Source organism: Mobula birostris, chromosome 8 (assembly GCF_030028105.1).
Source record: "Mobula birostris isolate sMobBir1 chromosome 8, sMobBir1.hap1, whole genome shotgun sequence".
Taxonomy (NCBI): domain Eukaryota; kingdom Metazoa; phylum Chordata; class Chondrichthyes; order Myliobatiformes; family Myliobatidae; genus Mobula; species Mobula birostris.
The window spans coordinates 21,662,931-21,679,716 of record NC_092377.1 but is presented as its reverse complement, the minus strand read 5'-3'; the positions used below and the strand labels follow the sequence as shown (position 1 = coordinate 21,679,716).

Sequence of the window (16,786 nt, the reverse complement as noted above, 5' to 3'; positions counted from 1 at the left end):
TGTTTGGAGGAACTCAGCAGACCTGGCAGCATCTGTGGAAAGGAGTAAAGAGCTGACATTTTGGGCCGAGACCCTTCATCAGGACGGAGCGGGGGATAAGCTCACAGTTTTATGGAGCACGTATCCTGATGGCGAGTATGGAAGAGATGTCATCGCTAATCCATATTAACTGGGGTCTACCAGGGAGGAAATCCAGGATCCAAGATCAAGAAGCTTAGTTTTGTGGAGGTGATAGTGTTGAATGCCGAGCTGTAGTCAGTGAAGATGTTACTTGACATATGCACCTCCATTGTCCATGAGTTCTGGAGCCCAGTGAAGAATGAATGAGGGTGTTTACTTTTAACCTGTTGTGATGGCAAATTACTAGTCTAGTTCATTTCTCAGGTAGGAGTTAATATGCTTCATGACGAACCTCTTGAAGCACCTCTTCTCAGTAGATTTAAGTGCTACTGGATGATAGTCAATGGGAGGAGTTACCACAGTCTTCTTGACTTGATTGATTCCTGTGGAAGCGGGTGGGAACCTTAAAATAACAAAACATTGGTTGAGGTTGTTTATGAATACTCCACCAAGTTGATTAGCACGTCTTCAGTATGCCGTCTTGCCCAGATGACTTCCATGGATTCACCCTCTTGAAGGATGCTCTCATCTCAAACTCAGTGACTGAGATCACAAGATTGTTGTGGGCTGTAGAGGTTGATGAAGGTGCCTCCATGTTCTGTCAGTCAAAGCAAGCGTAAAAAAGGCATTGAGCTTTCCTGAGAGCAAAACCTCATTGCTGGTTATGTTGGTTGGTTTTGCTTTGTCAGAGGTGATGGCATTCGAGCCCCGCCAGAGTTGTCAATCATCCTTCTGTGGTTCAAGTTTAGATCAGAATTGCCATTTTGCATGTGAGATGGCTTTCTGGAAGTCACGCTTGCTTATACTTTCCTGGATCACCAATCCTAAAAGCTACCGATCTAGCCTTCAGCAGATTTTGGATTTCTTGTTTCATCTAGGGTTTCTGGTTGAAGAAGGTTGAATGATTTTGTGGTGATATATTTGTCCACTAGTGTCTTTATAAAGTCCATGACAACTGTGGCATACTCATTCAGGTCCTCTGATGAGCCTTTGAATGTGGTCTTGTGCCCTGACTTGAAGCAGTTAAGTAGCCTCCTCCACTGCCTCCGTAACCATTTCTTTGATGTCTTTACCTATGATGTCTTTCTTGCTAGCCTCTGCCCAATATGCAAGTAGGAGGAGGACAACCAGATGGTCAGATTTCTTGAAATACAATCAAAGAAGGAATGGAACAGTAGACATTCTTGCTGGTAGTATAACAGTGGCCGTGTGTGCTGGGTCCTCTGGTGCTGCTGGTAGTTGGGCAGAGATTTCTTTCAGCTGGATTGATTGAAGTCTCTGGCTTTATGCACGTGCACATCTTTCTTCTTCTGAGGGCTGTCAAAATGGAATTAGATCATCACTTGAGGGAAAATAATTTCAAGAGCAAGGCAATGAGACCCGACAAATGGCTCTACAGAGAGCCAGCTTGGACTTGTTGGGCCAAGTAGCTACCTTCTGAGTTCTAACTATTGTGATTTATATGATTCTAATTCTGAAAAAAACATGGACTGGACTGAACTGAAATTGACTGAACTCTGTCAATTAGTGTTTTATATTCTATGTTTTTCACTCATTTATTTTGTCATTTACATAATTAGTTTTTTTTTGCCCGTTGGTGGTGGAGGGTCTGATGTTTTTCTTTAAACAGGTTCCATGGTTTTCTTTGTTTCATGGCAGTCTGTGGGAAGATGAAACTCAAGGTTGTATACTGCTTAAGTACTTTGAATCTTTGAATGGTATTGTGTTGTCATTTTATTTTAGTAGTGGATTTTTAATCTGCATTGTAATTTGGAGGATGGTTGTCAATTGAATTTAACTTCCCTAATTCATTGCTCTGTTACACATGATAAATTACTCTTCAGATTTGTTTAAATAGTTCCAAAATAGCTTTGAATTGAAGGGACAATGGTTGACTTGCTCCAAATTTCCATTATGCTCATCACTTTCCACAGAAAACCAATAAGTAAAGAACAGCTGAAACAATTCAAACTATATATCATACATCACTGATTGTTTTTGCTACAAAAAAAATCTAAGCTATTCTTTTGTAACACATGTAAATGTTGGAAATTCCAAATTATCAGTTAATTTCCATTAATAATAAATTAATGTTTCCATATAATATCCAAAATATACAAAAATGCTTATCTTATAAATTCTTATTGTGATAGAAAGTACAATTATTATGTCAGAATTATTTGTTCGATCTACTTTTATCTGATAACATAAGGACATAAGAAATAGGAGCAGGAGTAGGCCATTTGGCCCGTCGAGCCTGCTCCACATTTAATAAGATCATGACTGATCTGACCATGGACTCATCTCCACCTACCTGCTTTTTTCCCATAACCCTTAATTCCCCTACTATGCAAAAATGTATCCAACCTTGTCTTAAATATATTTACTGAGGTAGCCTCCATTGCTTCATTGGGCAGAGAATTCCGCAGATTCACCACTCTTTGGGAAAGGCAGTTCCTCCGCATCTCCATCCTAAATTTACTCCTCTGAATCTTGAGGCTATGTCCCCCAGTTCTAGTCTCACCTACCAGTGGAAACAACTTTCCTGCCTCTATCTTATCTATCCCTTTCATAATTTTATTTTCTATGAAATCTCCTCTCATTCTTCTGAATTCCAGCGAATACAGTCCCAGCTAACTCAATCTCTCCTTGTAGTCTAACCCCTCATCACCGGTAATCTGTAGTAATAATAATAATAATAATAAGTATTTTATTGCTCATGAATGAGAAAATATTTTGTTATAGCAGCAATATCTAAAAACACTCTTAGCAATAATAATAACTATAATTATTAACTAATAATAAAGTGCAGAATGATAATATACACAATAATAATTTACCAATCTGCAATAATAATGTACGGAATAATAAAACAGAGACTATTGTACTATGATGTGTGTTCTCCTGTCGCGCAGAGATGAACTGTTGTATATGCTTATTGCATTTGGTAGTAAATATTTTCTGTAACGATCCTTGTGACAGCGGAGCTGAATGAATCTGTTCGAAAGGGTGCTCTGCTGCTTATTCAGTAGCTCATGGAGAGGATGTGCCTGATTGTCTATGATGGATAACGGTTTGTGTAGTGACCTCCTGTCCACCACTAACTCAAAAGAGCCCAGGTCGTAGCCAAGGACAGATCCAGCCTTTTTGATGAGTTTATTTAGTCGTTTTGCATCACGAGCACTGATACTGCTCCCCCAACATAAAGCCACAAAGAGGATTGCACTTGCTACAACAGTCTGGTAAAAGATCTCCAACATTCTGCTGCACACATTGAAGGATCTCGGCTTCCTTAGAAAATAGAGTCTGCTCATCCTCTTTTTGTAAACAGCTTTGGTATTGGTTTTCCAGTCAAGTCTGTTGTCTAGGTGAATACCCAAGTATCTGTACTCCTCCACCACCACAACTTCTTTTCTCAGAATGTATATAGGACTCATCACAGTCCTCTTCCACCTAAAATCAATCTCCATCTCCCTGGTTTTGGCCACATTCAGGAGCAGGTGATTCCTCCTGTACCACTCCACAAACTTGTCCACCAGTCCTCTGTACCGCGACTCCTGCCCATCTCTGATACACCCACCACCGCAGAGGCATCAGATACAAAGATTCATCATCTTTCCTAAAATGCCAAACAGGAAATAAGTTACAGTTGATTGAAAATGGAGTAAAGGCATGCTTAATGTATTATAATAATGTATACATGAATACTAATTTACTAATCAATCAGTCAGGGTGTCCAGGGAGGGGTAGCCCCTCTGGCTGTCCTGTCCAATCTGGGGCAGCTTGCTTGCCTTTGGTCCCCACTGGATACTCAGCTCCCACCCTGTGTTCTCAAGTAGCTGTTTGCACGTGACAGCGGCCACACCCCAGTACACAACTTCGACAGGCAGCCTAAACCAAGTGAGGGTAGTGGGCAGCCTAGTACCTCAGTGAAATAGGGCCATGTTTCTCCTGGTATGTAAAGCCAGCTCCAGCTGACTGGGTGGATGAGATCGACAGTGAGATCCAACGGTTAAGAAGGGGATACTGCAACGCTCCATGGAGAGCAAAGGGTATGACAAGGCACAGACATCATGGTCGTTCGCTGCAGACAAGGAGGACACCAGTTTGTGATGCTTGTTTGTACCACAGGACCCAGGCTTCAGAGGGTGAGAAGTGGACAAGTTTCCTACATTGTTGGACACATGGACAACCATTAATCAATCCATACTTCCTCTTCAATTCAATCAAAGGTAAACTTTGCAATTTAACACGTGAAGGGAAAACATTTCATTGCTATGATCCATAAAAGAAATGAAAAAAATTGCAAAAGAAGACAAATTCTAAAATCTCCATGTTATTCACACAAAATGCTGGAGGAACTCAGCAGGTCAGGCAGCATCTATGGAAATGAATAGACAGGCAATATTTTGACCCAAGATCATTCTTTTCTGATTATTCTGACAGTGATACTGTGACTGAGAATATATATATATAAAAGAAATTAGTAGAATTCAACAACAGAGCCCAGCTAAAAGTCCACTGTTGAAACTCACACATAAAATGTTGGAAGTCAGGCAGCGTCTAGGGAGGGGAATAAACAGTCAATGTTTCGGGCTGCAAACATGAGGAATTCTGCAGATGCTGGAATTTCAAGCAACACACATCAAAGTTGCTGGTGAACACAGCAGGCCAGGCAGCATCTCTAGGAAGAGGTACAGTTGACGTTTCGGACCGAGACCCTTTGTCAGGACCAACTGAAAGAAGAGCTAGTAAGAGATTTTTTGGGCTGAGTCCCTTTTATCAGAACTGGAAAGGGGGCAGAAGCCAGAGTAAGAAAGTGGGGAAGAGGAAGTAGTACAAGCTGGTAGATAATTGGTGGCATTGTAGTAGCAGACTGACTGAAGTACAATATCTGCCCTGAGGGCCAAAGGTTAACTCAAAAGTAATTCAAAGAATCTGTTAAATGTAGAAGATTTACTAAAATCAGGCTTGTACCTTGTTAATTTAAAAACAGATATCAAATGGTATAGAGCACTGATATCTGTACAATCCTTACGGGAAAGCGACTTGTCAATTTTACTGTACTGTAAATTGAAGTAATTTTGTTATTTCTTCATGCTTAGAATATATTTCGCTGGATTTTTTTTCCAGGATATTTGTAATTTCTCACCTTATATCTGTCATTTGCTTATGCACCTCTGAAGGTCCCAGTTGTATTTCAACCCTTTTTATTAAAATTACAGCACAGAAGAACATACTAAGGGACTGATCAAAAGCTGGATCATTATTAACTGGAGCCTGATACCTCAGTCAATTTTGCTTCTGTTTCTTTTGACTCCATTTTCTCTTCTTCGGCTGGATGGTTAGCAGCTCATCTAGGAGAAGGAAAACTCTGATCTTAAACATCTGCTGCTTTGCGGCTATACCCACCCATGGGGAAGGCTTCGGGAGTAAACCCCAAGGAAAAATCTGGAGCTGGAGTCCCTAAGGCTGTCTTACATTGAGTTCAATGCTGACTGGCGACTCCTGCGATGCGGCTGGTGCCAAACCATATTGGTCTCTGCCATTCCTTTTGATTCATCAGTTGCATGGAGAGCGGGAGCCTGCTCCATGGGCAAAAGCTTGCTCTCCATGCTGAACCGCCCTGGCTTACATCTCATATAGAGAGATGGAACACAATATCCATGGTCAACTCTGACCAACGGAGGGCCTCATCGTTACTCCCCAATTCCTTTAAACTGTGACACCTTCAGCTAGTACAAACACGAGAGGATCTGCAGATGTTGGAAGTTCGAGCAGCACACACAAAATGCTGGAGGAACTCACAGGCCAGGCAGCATCTATGCAAAAGAATAAACTGTCAACTGTTCGGGCTGAGACCCTTCATCAGGATTGGAGAAAAAGATGAGAAGTCAGAGCAAGAAGGTGGGGGAGGGGGAGGAGGGGAGGAAATAGTACAAGGTGGTAGGTGATAGATGTAACCGGGAAATGGGGACGGGTGAAGTAAAGAGCTGGGAAATTGATTGGTGGAAGGGGTAAAGGGCTGGAGAAGGGGGACTCTGATAGGAGAGGGTAGAAGACCATGGAAGGAGGGGAAGGGGAAGGAGCACCAGAGGGGGCAGGTTAAGTTGATAAAGGGAGAGAGGAAATGGGAATGGGAAATGTTGAAGGGAGGGCAACTACAGGAAATTTTCTGAAATCGATGTTCATGCCATCAGATTGGAGGCTACCCAGATGAAATATAAAAAGTTGCTCCTCCAACCTGAGTGTGGACTCATTGTGGCAGTAGAGGAGGCTGTGGACTGATGTGTCGGAATGGGAACGGCAAGTAGACCCGAGATAGGTGGCTGCCAGGAGATCCTGCCTTTTCTGGTAGACAGAGCTTAGGTGCTCGCCACATCCGGAGCACCGGATACAGTAGATGACCTCCACAGACTCACAGGTGAAATGTCACCTCATCTGGAAGCACTGTTTGGAGGTGTGACACATGTTCCACTTGCAAAGGGAAGTACCAGGAGGGAGATCCATGGGGATGGACGAATGGACAAGGGAGTCGCATGGGGAGTGATCCCTGTGGAAAGCAGGAGGTGGGAGGAGGGAAGATGTGGGATCCTATTGGTGATGGTGGAAGTTTTGGAGAATTATGTGCTAGATGCAGAGGCTGGTGGGGTGGTCGGTGAGAACAAGAGGAACCCTATCCCTGGTGGGGTTGCAGGAGAATGGAGTAGGGGCAAATGTGCGTGAAATGTAAGAGATGTATTTGAGAGCAGCCTTGATGTCAGAGGAAGGAGAGCCCCTTCCTTTGAAGGAGGAGGACACATTAGTTCTGAAATGAAAAGCCTCATCCTGAGAGCAGATGCAACGGAGACCCAGGAGCTGAGAGAAGGGGGATAGATTTTTACAAGATACAGGGTGGGAAGAAGTATAGTCCAGATAGCTGTGAGAATCAGTGGGTTTATAAAAGATTGTAAGTGGATAGACTGTCTCCAGAGATAGAGACAGAGAGATCAAGAAAGGGGAGGGAAATGATCAAGGTAAATTTGAGGCCAGGGTGGAAGCTGGAGGCAGAATCTACCCTCAGGTAGATTTTTAAAATATTGCATATCCTTCTACTCCTTAACAAACTGTCTTATTTTCACTTTTATTTCTTTCCAGTGATATATATATAATCAAGCAATTTCCTTTATAGATAGTCAGATTTAATATGCAGTGGTGTACCTGGTAGCGCAATTACTTGGGGGTAAACGCTTCAGTGTTCCAATATACTCGTTTAGTTTTTGTCCTTTTATTTTCCCATTCTTCTAGAGAGTTTCTCTCTGCCCTTTTTCATTTGCTTGTCCCTCTCCAACTCTCATCCTTGTATAATTCCCATCTTACTACGTCTGACTGCATCTGTATTCATCGTCTAGCATTTCCACACTTCCTCCTTTGTATTCCACATTAGCTGAAAATTTGTCTTAACATCTACAAAACACCTCATTCTCCATCTACCAAGCTAAGGAAAGCACAATAGCAGCCGTCTCAACGTGCCGCTACGCTGTCTGTGTGGATTTTGTATTCTCCCTGTGATCTCACCCGCTTCCTCCGGTTTCCTTCTGCAACCCAAAGATGTGCAAGTACGTCGTTACCTGCTCACTGTAAATTGCTCTCACTCACTCTTCCCTCGAAGATTCTGGTGCACATCTCCCTCTTCCCAATGCCCTCATCTCAATGTGCCCTTCCCAGTCTCATTCTTCCCTCCCTCAGTTTGACCTCGCTCTTATCACTAACGCATTGCCACTGACGCTCCTTCCTCATCACCCACTCAGTCCCTGGATGATCTCTCTCCTCCTCATCACCATTGTTCTCCCCCCTCCACGAGGTGACGGGACGGGGTGGAGAGGGATCGCCCACATTATGGGATGTCTTTCCTGATCCCTTTGATGCCTGATGTTTCTGTCACTCCACCCTGACGATAGGTGAACTCCCCCTCCACCACCACGACTGCCGAGCTCTGGTCGGGGATTCCCCGCAGTACGCACGACACTGAGTGTCATAGACGCTGGGGGAAGTGGTTGCCTCTTCCCCATTTCGTCCCCGGGTCCTCGGTTCCCCCTCCGCCCCCAAACGTGGTCAGCTCCCCAGCTGCCGGCCATTCCACCCGTCACCGTCACCCACACCCAACCTCGCACCCGAAATAATGACCCATCGCCTGGGTTCCCCGCCCACCCCCGTGACGCGACGCGCCGTGCCGTTTCCTGTCCGGTTGCCAGGCTCTTGTGACGAGCGCTGCCGGGGTTAAAGTTGGCGGCGGGCCGGCTCTTCCTGTTTGAGAGCAGCTTCCAATATGGCGGCTGCGGCAGCGGCCGACTCCGAGCCCGAGTGGCTCGTTACCCGCGACGGCTGCTTGAGCTGCGAGGAAGGGCTGCGCAGCCTGGCCTACCATCCGTCCCTCAACGCGATCCTGGCCGTCACCAGCCGCTCCACCGTCAAAGTCATCGACGGCACCTCGGGCGCCGTGCTGCAGGTGTCCCGGTTAAACGGTGAGTCAGTGCGGGCCGCGACGAGCCCAGCGGGTTGACGGAAGGGTCGGAGCTGGCGCGCCCGGCCCAGCTTTCCGACCCTACGCGGCCAGAGCTGCTGTTTGCGTCCTCTCCCGGGGGCCTGGGGTGGTCTAGGAAGGAGGATGCGGCAATGTGGCAGGAAGGGACCGTCGAAAAGATCCCCGGCCTGTGACAGCTGAGCCGGGGTGGAGTGGGGTGGGATTGGAGAAAGTGGGGGAGTAGGAGAATAGGAGCCTCGGGTGGTGTTACGACTGGTTCTTTATCCCATCGGTAGAATTGATGATGAAGGCCCGAACACAACCGAGTGACGACGGGGTGTGTACTGGCGACACTGGGCCTGGGGGCAAGGAGTGTGCACGGGGCGGGGATGGGTGGATAGGTGTCACCGATTGTATACCCGGCCCTTGATCACTGTTCATGGGCTCTTCGTACTCAAGGAACCGCCGCCTCTCTTCCTGTTCTATTGAGACCGGAATCTTGGTCCTTCAAGTGTGCTAAAAACACAGGCTTCAGTCTTCGGGGCTCTCTGTGTTAATACGTTTAATAAAATGTACAGAACTTATGAATGTCCACATGATTGCAAATATCCTAAATAGTATAGATATTCTGAAAGTTAAATGTGTTCACATTTGCGAAATTTTTAATCTTCCTGAAAACATCTGTGTGCCTAGTGATGCGCCTCGCTTATAGAGTGGGCATAGTATTAGGGTCATTCATCATTTATAAATACTATGCTTGCTTAGTTAATGCTAATGCAATGCCACTATATTATTTATATCGTCTATGTATGCACTGTAAGGTGTGAAGCACAATGATAAATTTGTTTTCCTGACATTATCATATTTAAAGTATACAGTAATGTTAAAAATTAGTAAAATGCAAAACTGTCTTTTAGGGTATATTAAATATATCATTTACAAGATTCACTTTACGAATGAGCATTATATTTATGTTTACTGAATCTGAGAGGTGTGTTATAAATGTACATCTAAATGAAGTGTTTGTATTATAAGCTTTGGTAGTACATTATACACTCAACCATCTGATATAGGGAATGGGGGTTGCCAGTTGCTCACTTAAATATTTTGTGTATAAACATTTAAATAAGTTGCTGAGCTATGTGTCATCTCATTGCTCTTTTTAATGAACAAAGTTTTATATGGTTTTTCTATATTTTAAGTCTGGATATTAACAATAGAAAGCTTAATGAATGTACTCACTATTACATGAAGTGCCAAATTGTCCAGTAGAATGTTGTTGCTAATCAGCTTAAAACTGCCCTGCCCTTGTGCATAAATGAAAATATATTAACTGATGTTTTTGCAATTATTTCACATAACATTGGAAATAAAGTTCCCATTTGAGCTCATTTTCATGATACTGGTTGCATGAGAACGTTAGAAACCTGCGTCCCGGATAATAGAAATTTGCTGTCCTTTTACTAGCTCTTCATTATGAACTGTTCCAGAGTGTACTTTGGTTCTTTTGTTATCAATTTTTTTTCTGTTTTGTGCTTCATAAATTTTATGGCAACCTATATGAAGCAAATTATTATTTGATAGGTTTTGAAATATTAAATGTTGGCTTTATATTTTGATCAATATAATTTTGAATTTAGTTTTAAGCAAATTTGTCTCTTGTAAATAACAAAATATGGAATCAAATTAAGAAACAGGTTTAAAGTCTTATTTTTTCTCTATAATGTGGAAGTTAATGCAGTTTTTGTATCAGATAAATGCTAAAGAATAAAACACATAAAAGTTGTTGGTGAATGCAGCAGGCCAGGCAGCATCTCTAGGAAGAGGTACAGTCGACGTTTCAGGTCAGTTAGTCCTGACGAAGGGTCTCGGCCCGAAACGTCGACTGTACCTCTTCCTAGAGATGCTGCCTGGCCTGCTGTGTTCACCAACAACTTTTACGTGTGTTGCTTGAAATTCCAGCATCTGCAGATTTCCTCGTGTTTGCATTGCTAAAGAAGTAATCCACTATTGTCGGTCTGTGGTAGTATGTAGAGTCAAACATTGCACAAGTTCAAATCTCTTTTGAGTGACTTTGATAAAGAAATCTACTGTGATCTCATTGCTGTGCTGAGGGAGTACTGTGGTATTAAAGGTTCTGTTTTATAAAGGAAATTTTAAACTGGAGCCATACCTGGTTCCACTGGGAAATTGACTTCCAGTGTTCTGATCTACATTTGGTATTCACTGTGCATTTGAGCATTATAGTTAGGAGCATTAGAAGGGCAAGTTTCCCTTTGGGCCTGCACTGCCTTTCAATAAAATCATGACTCATTGTAACCTCAATTCTGTATTCCCGCCCACTTCCTATAACCTTGCCCTTGCCTATTAAGGTACCTCTACCTGAAACATATACAAAGACTCTGCATCCTCTGTTCTTTGAGTAAAATGGTCCCAGCGACTTTTGACCCTTTTGAGAGAGGGGGAAGAAAGTACTTCATAAGTGTGTGACTCTTTGTTTCAATCGAGTGACCCCTTGTCTTAAATAACGACTTCTGAGTTCTACGTTGCTTCCCAAGAGAAAACATTCTCTCTACATCTGTCCTGTCAAGACACCTCAGGATCTCAACATTATCAGGTCATTATTGTCTGTGCTTACTTTGCAAGGCTTCAAACATATTTCATTTGACTTGTCCTGAAAGACTGCAAGTACAATTCTTTTCTTAATTGTTAGTAACCACAACGCTGCCTAATTTTCATTGTTCAATTTATGTGAAATTGCCATCCCTCTAAGATCTGCAAAGGCAATGAATTAACCTTCATGCACAGGTATTTATTTATACATTCAAAATTTTACTTAAGCGTATGTACAGCAGGTGACATTCAACATCGTGCTAATATGACCAGGTTGCTTTCAAACAAAATTGAATTCAGGTGAATAATCAACTGTACAGCATGGGAGTACATAGTTAGCAATTCTGCCTCAGCCACAGGGATGCGGATTTGATCCTGACCTTGTGTGCTATGAGGCATTTACAAAATCTCTGTGACCTTATAGATTTCTGTTGGATGCCCTGGTTTCCTTCCACATTCTGAAAACATGCTATATGTGAATTAGACACTATAAATCATACCTTGGTGTAGTAAGTGGCAAAAGAATCAGGAGAGTGTTGATGGGTTTGTGAGAAGGAATAATTTGTAGGGCTCTGTGGAAATAAGAGTGGAATCGGGTTGATGGGAATACGCCATTGAGGTTGGGGCCTGGTATACACCGATAAGCTGATTTACTTGTATTTGTGTTTTGTTAAATATTTAGGAGTATTGACTTGCTTTGTAAGGCTAATAGTAACACGTTTTGATGTAGCTCATATACATTGAATAAGTGACATTCCAACATTGTAAAAATGGAATATTTTTCAGAAAAATAAATATTTCTTTCCCAATCTCAGTAGCTTGAACTCCATATTTATCTGGCTTCGCTGCTGCTACAGCTTTTTTGAGCAAGATGATTCTATAAAAACTGAAGAAATTCTAACCACTATTGGGAATTTGACAATACTAAATTATCTAATAACCTGTGTTCTAAACAAAAGAACGGCAAATTTTAAAGTTGTAAAATAGTATTTTTAAAAAATAGATTCTATGGGGGTGTGGGAAGCAGATTAATCTTTCTGGACAGCTGGTTATAGATTTGACATAAATCTGAACAGTGGAATGATTTCAGGAGCTGGTACGACTTTCACAGTGAACAGAAGTGCCCTGTGGAGTGTTGTAGAATAGAGGGACTTTGGAATTCAAGTTCTTATTCCCATGAAAGTGGAGTCACAGGTGGACGAGGTGGTGAAGAAGGGCAATGAAAAGTCATGATGTGGTTGTAGAGGATGCGGGTGAGGCTCTGCTTGGAGTATTGGTCACTTTGGTCACCCTGCTATAGGAAAGATGTTATTAAATTTGAAAGAGTGCAGAGATGTTACAGGGAGACATTGGACAGGCTAAGATCTTATAGAGGTGTCTTTTTTTTTCTCCCCAGAGTTTTAGTATCAAGATCTAGAGAGCATAGGGTTAACATGACAGGGAACTTGAGTAATTTTTTGCTTTACACAATTTGGGTGGTATGTATGTGAATCAGCTGTCAGGAGGCTGTTGAGGCAGGTATAATAACTTGGATTGGAAAGGTTTGAAAGGTTATGGGGAAACATGCTGGCAAATGGGACTAGGCAACACACAAAATACTGGAGGAACTTGGTAGGCCAGGCAGCATCTATGAAAAAGAGTACAGTAGACGTTTCAGGCTGAAACCCTTCATTAGGACTGAAGAAAAAAAATGAGTCAGTAAGAAGGTGGTGGGAGGAGAGGAAGAAACACAAGGTGATCGGTGAAACTGGGAAGTTGGGGGAAGGAGTGAAGAAAAGTGCTGGGAAGTAGATTGGTGAAAGAGATATGTATCTGGAGAATGGAAATCTGACAGAACAGAAGGCTATGGAAGAAAGAGAAGGGGGAGGTGATGGGCAGGTAAAGAGATAAGGTGAGAATGGGGAATGGTGAAAGAGGAAGGGGATTTTTACTAGAAGTTTGAGAAATCAATGCTCATGCTACAGCTGGAGGCTACCCAGCTGGTATATAAAATGTTGCTCCTCCAACCTGAGCATGGCCTCATAGCGACATTAGAGGAGGCCATGGATTGACATGTCGGAAGGGGAATGAGAAGTTGAATTGAAATGGGTGTTCACTGGGAGATCTTGCTTTTTCTGGCGGATGAAATGGTCTCCCAATCTGTGTGGGGTCTAACTGATGTACAGGAGGCCACACCGGGAACACCAGATACAGTAGATGACTGCAACAGACTCACAAGTGAAGTGTCGCCTCACCTGAAAGGACTGTTGGGTGTCCTGAATGGTAGTGAGGGAGGAGGTGTAGATGCAGGTGGAGCACTTGGCCTACACGAGTAGATGGCAAAAATTGCGGAGAATTTTGTGCTGGATGCGGGGGCTGGTGGGGTGAGGACAAGGAGGAACCCTATCCCTGGTGGGGGTGCTAGAGGATGGGGTGAGGGCAGGTGTGTGCGAAATGGAAGAGATGCGGATAAGGGCAGTGTTGATGGTGGAGGAAGGGAAGCCTCTTTCTTTGAAGGAGGAGGACATCCTAATTCTGGAATGAAAAGCTTCATCCTTTTCTCTGCAGAGACAGAGGAATTGAGAGAAGGGATGGCATTTTTACAAATAACAGGGTGGAAAGAGTTATAGTCCGGGTAGTTTGGATGGGGTATCTTGGTCAGCATGAACCAGTTGGGCTGAAGGGCCTGTTTCCATGACTATGAATCCAAGGGCAGGACTTGAGGGTCAACAGAGGCAGAAATACATGATAATGTTGGTGCAGTGGTGGTCTGTAGGGAGGATATTAAGGTTGAGAAAAATCATCAGTTTCAGCTCAGCCTCCATAAAACAATTGGAATTGTGGTTAGGGAATAGTTTTAAGCAGGGATGAAGTCCTTAGTTTTGAATATTTTGTTAAACCTATAGACTTTAAACCAGCAGTCTGATGGTTTTGTGTTACTACAGGGAGATCGTGATGAGGCATGGCAGAATATTGTCACTTTTGATGTGGAAACTGGACCATTGTTTTTATGATTTGCAATATATAGGGCCAGAACGAGGAGACTGATGAGGACAGATCTGTTGAAGGAATACCAGAAAAACTCTAGTGAGCGCAAGAAGATAGTGGAGTTTACTTTTCTTATTCTGATAGGGTTCATGAAAACAAACTATGCCAGGCTAATCCTGTTCAACTAGATGACAGTGAAGAAGCATTTGAAGTGGTTCAGGGTATCATAAGGCTGCGGAGGATAGGAAGGATATCATTTATTGATTTTGATCATCTTTTGTTGGAGATAATTGAGGTCTTCTGATTGGAGAGCAAAGTACTTTAATTCTCTGGGATGGGATGTAACAGTAAGGGGAATGTTAAGTGTTTCTGAGGAAAGGGGTAAAATTTTTACTGCTTTTGAGAGTTTAGTTTGGTAAATTTGTAAATATACTGTATGTTGCATAGTTTGTCTCCATTTAATGCTATGGGCTAAAATTCTGAAACACGCCTGCAATTTACTTGATTACTCACAAGCTTGGCAGCTGTTAATGGGTGAGAGCAGAAACAAAGTTGGTTTTGTACATTGCTGCAGAAACTGAACTGAATGCATCACAGACTTCAGTTTCATTTTGATAGAACCAAGCTGGAAATCCCAGAATGCACGATGGATTTGGCAAATAAAATGAGCAAAGCTGAAGAAACAAAATGATGTGTACATTTGAAAATGGTGAATTTGGGGAAATCTGTACTGTTCCTTTAACACCAAATCTTACAAAATAAGCAATTTTTCCTGGAAAAAAAGAACAAATTTTTGTCAGTGCTAGCATTGTTCAAGTAGCTTCCTTTTCCATTACGTAGCTTAATGCAGTCTTTAATTTCTGATTGGCAGGTCAATGATAAAAATGAATGTTGATCCGCAACTCGGTGACCATAACTCTGATGATTCTGCGTATTTCTCAGTGACCTAGAAATCTTGATTATTTGTGAAAGATTCAAAGCAGAATTGTGCTAAAAGTCTTGTGATCAATAAAACATTGCATGCGTGAGCAAGATTACTTTCAATTCAAATGTATAATGTGTTCCGAAATTAAGGCAGAAATGTTTTCTTTCCTTCAAGTCTGTGTGTGGACTGAGAAAGTGTGTCTTTATAATACTGGGAAGCTTCCTTTATTATACAAATGGAATACTACAGAAGCTTATGTAAGAACACTAAATTTTCTCTCATAACTGCTGAGAGAATCTGTTGCAAGTTCTTGGTGATTGCACACTGGCCAAAAATGTGGTTACTAAGTATAAATACAGGTGCTTGAAAGCATTTTACAAATTGATATTTACTGAGGAGCCGGCTGATTTAATAATGAAATAGCTTTTGTTGTCCAAACTAACACATGGAATGTGGTAACACAACAGGAAGAGGTACCTAATGCAGATTGGAGATAAATTCTTTCGAAAGTTTCAGGTGAGACTGGGAGAGTAAATTTGGGTTAGTGATATATTGTTAAATACTTTACCCATAAGAAGCCTTTTCTGTTTATAGAGTTATACTGCTTGAAAACTGGCCCTTTGGCCCAACTGGTCCATGCCAACCAAGATCCCCATCTAACCTAGTCATATTTGCCTGCAATTGCCGCATCTCTCCAAACTTTTCCTATCCATGTACATTTTTAATTAGATCATTGCTCTCTTTTCCTCCCCCCCCAAGAAAAATGGCTGATAAATGTTGAAATATACTTGAGAAGTTTGATGCCATTTGGACAGTTTCCCAGTCAGTGCTAAGCATTTAAAGTGATTTAACTGGAACCAGCACTCCATAGCTGAAAGGAATGTTTATTTTCACCTGAATCTTTAATAGGTGGTTGAATGGCTACCTTTCAGTAAGTTCCAATATTGCGTTTTTATGATGCATTTGGACTTAATCCATGAAGAAAGTATATTTTCCAACTTTTTGTGGAGAGAATAGTTTCAAAATGAAAACGTTGCTCTTCTATTCCTGTACCTCCCTAGTTGAGTTTTGGTAGTTGTGATAGCTTCCATAATGTAAGTACAGCATTCTCGAAAATCTGATCTGTTATCAAGCTACCAAACTGAGGATATGAAATCTATGGGCATCTGTGAAGTACTCCAGAGACACATTAGTTTTCCCATTGGCCATTTCAAATAGTGGCAATCAAATGTGTATGGTGCCAGATACTGGACATTTTAGTGAGGGAATGGTGTTCGTTGTGAGTAGTAACAACTTGCAAAAGGGTTAAATTTAGAATGTTTGATGCCCTTGATCAAATATTCATCTATACCAATTCCATTTTTTGTATTGGTTTACTGTTAGATTAATTTTGTTCATTTTCTATTTACTAACTTGATCTTGTGTTAACTTTCCTTATCTTGCTAGCTTAGAATTTGCGGGAATTTGAGCCGTAGTACCTAGCTGGAACTTGAGCGGTGATCAGAAGTGATAACTTTACAATCTTTTCTTGCCACCAAGCACCCTCTCCAAAAAAATATCCAGCATGGTTTTATAATGCCTTCTCTTCTTGGACTAAAACCACTCTCTCACTGCAATGATCTTGCTTTGTTCCTTGTACACGTTTTGCAGTCAGTTTG

General features: G+C 42.1%; 1 protein-coding gene across 1 annotated transcript in view; it reads left to right on the top strand.

Annotated features, from left to right (window-relative positions):
• Window positions 1–8,367: 8,367 nt before the first annotated feature.
• Window positions 8,368–16,786, top strand: part of birc6 (baculoviral IAP repeat containing 6) — a 270,551-nt gene continuing 262,132 nt past the window's right edge. The window contains 1 exon segment of the mRNA XM_072264879.1: window positions 8,368–8,624. Within this exon segment, the coding sequence (XP_072120980.1) occupies window positions 8,429–8,624 (196 nt within the window). The 5' untranslated portion in view covers window positions 8,368–8,428.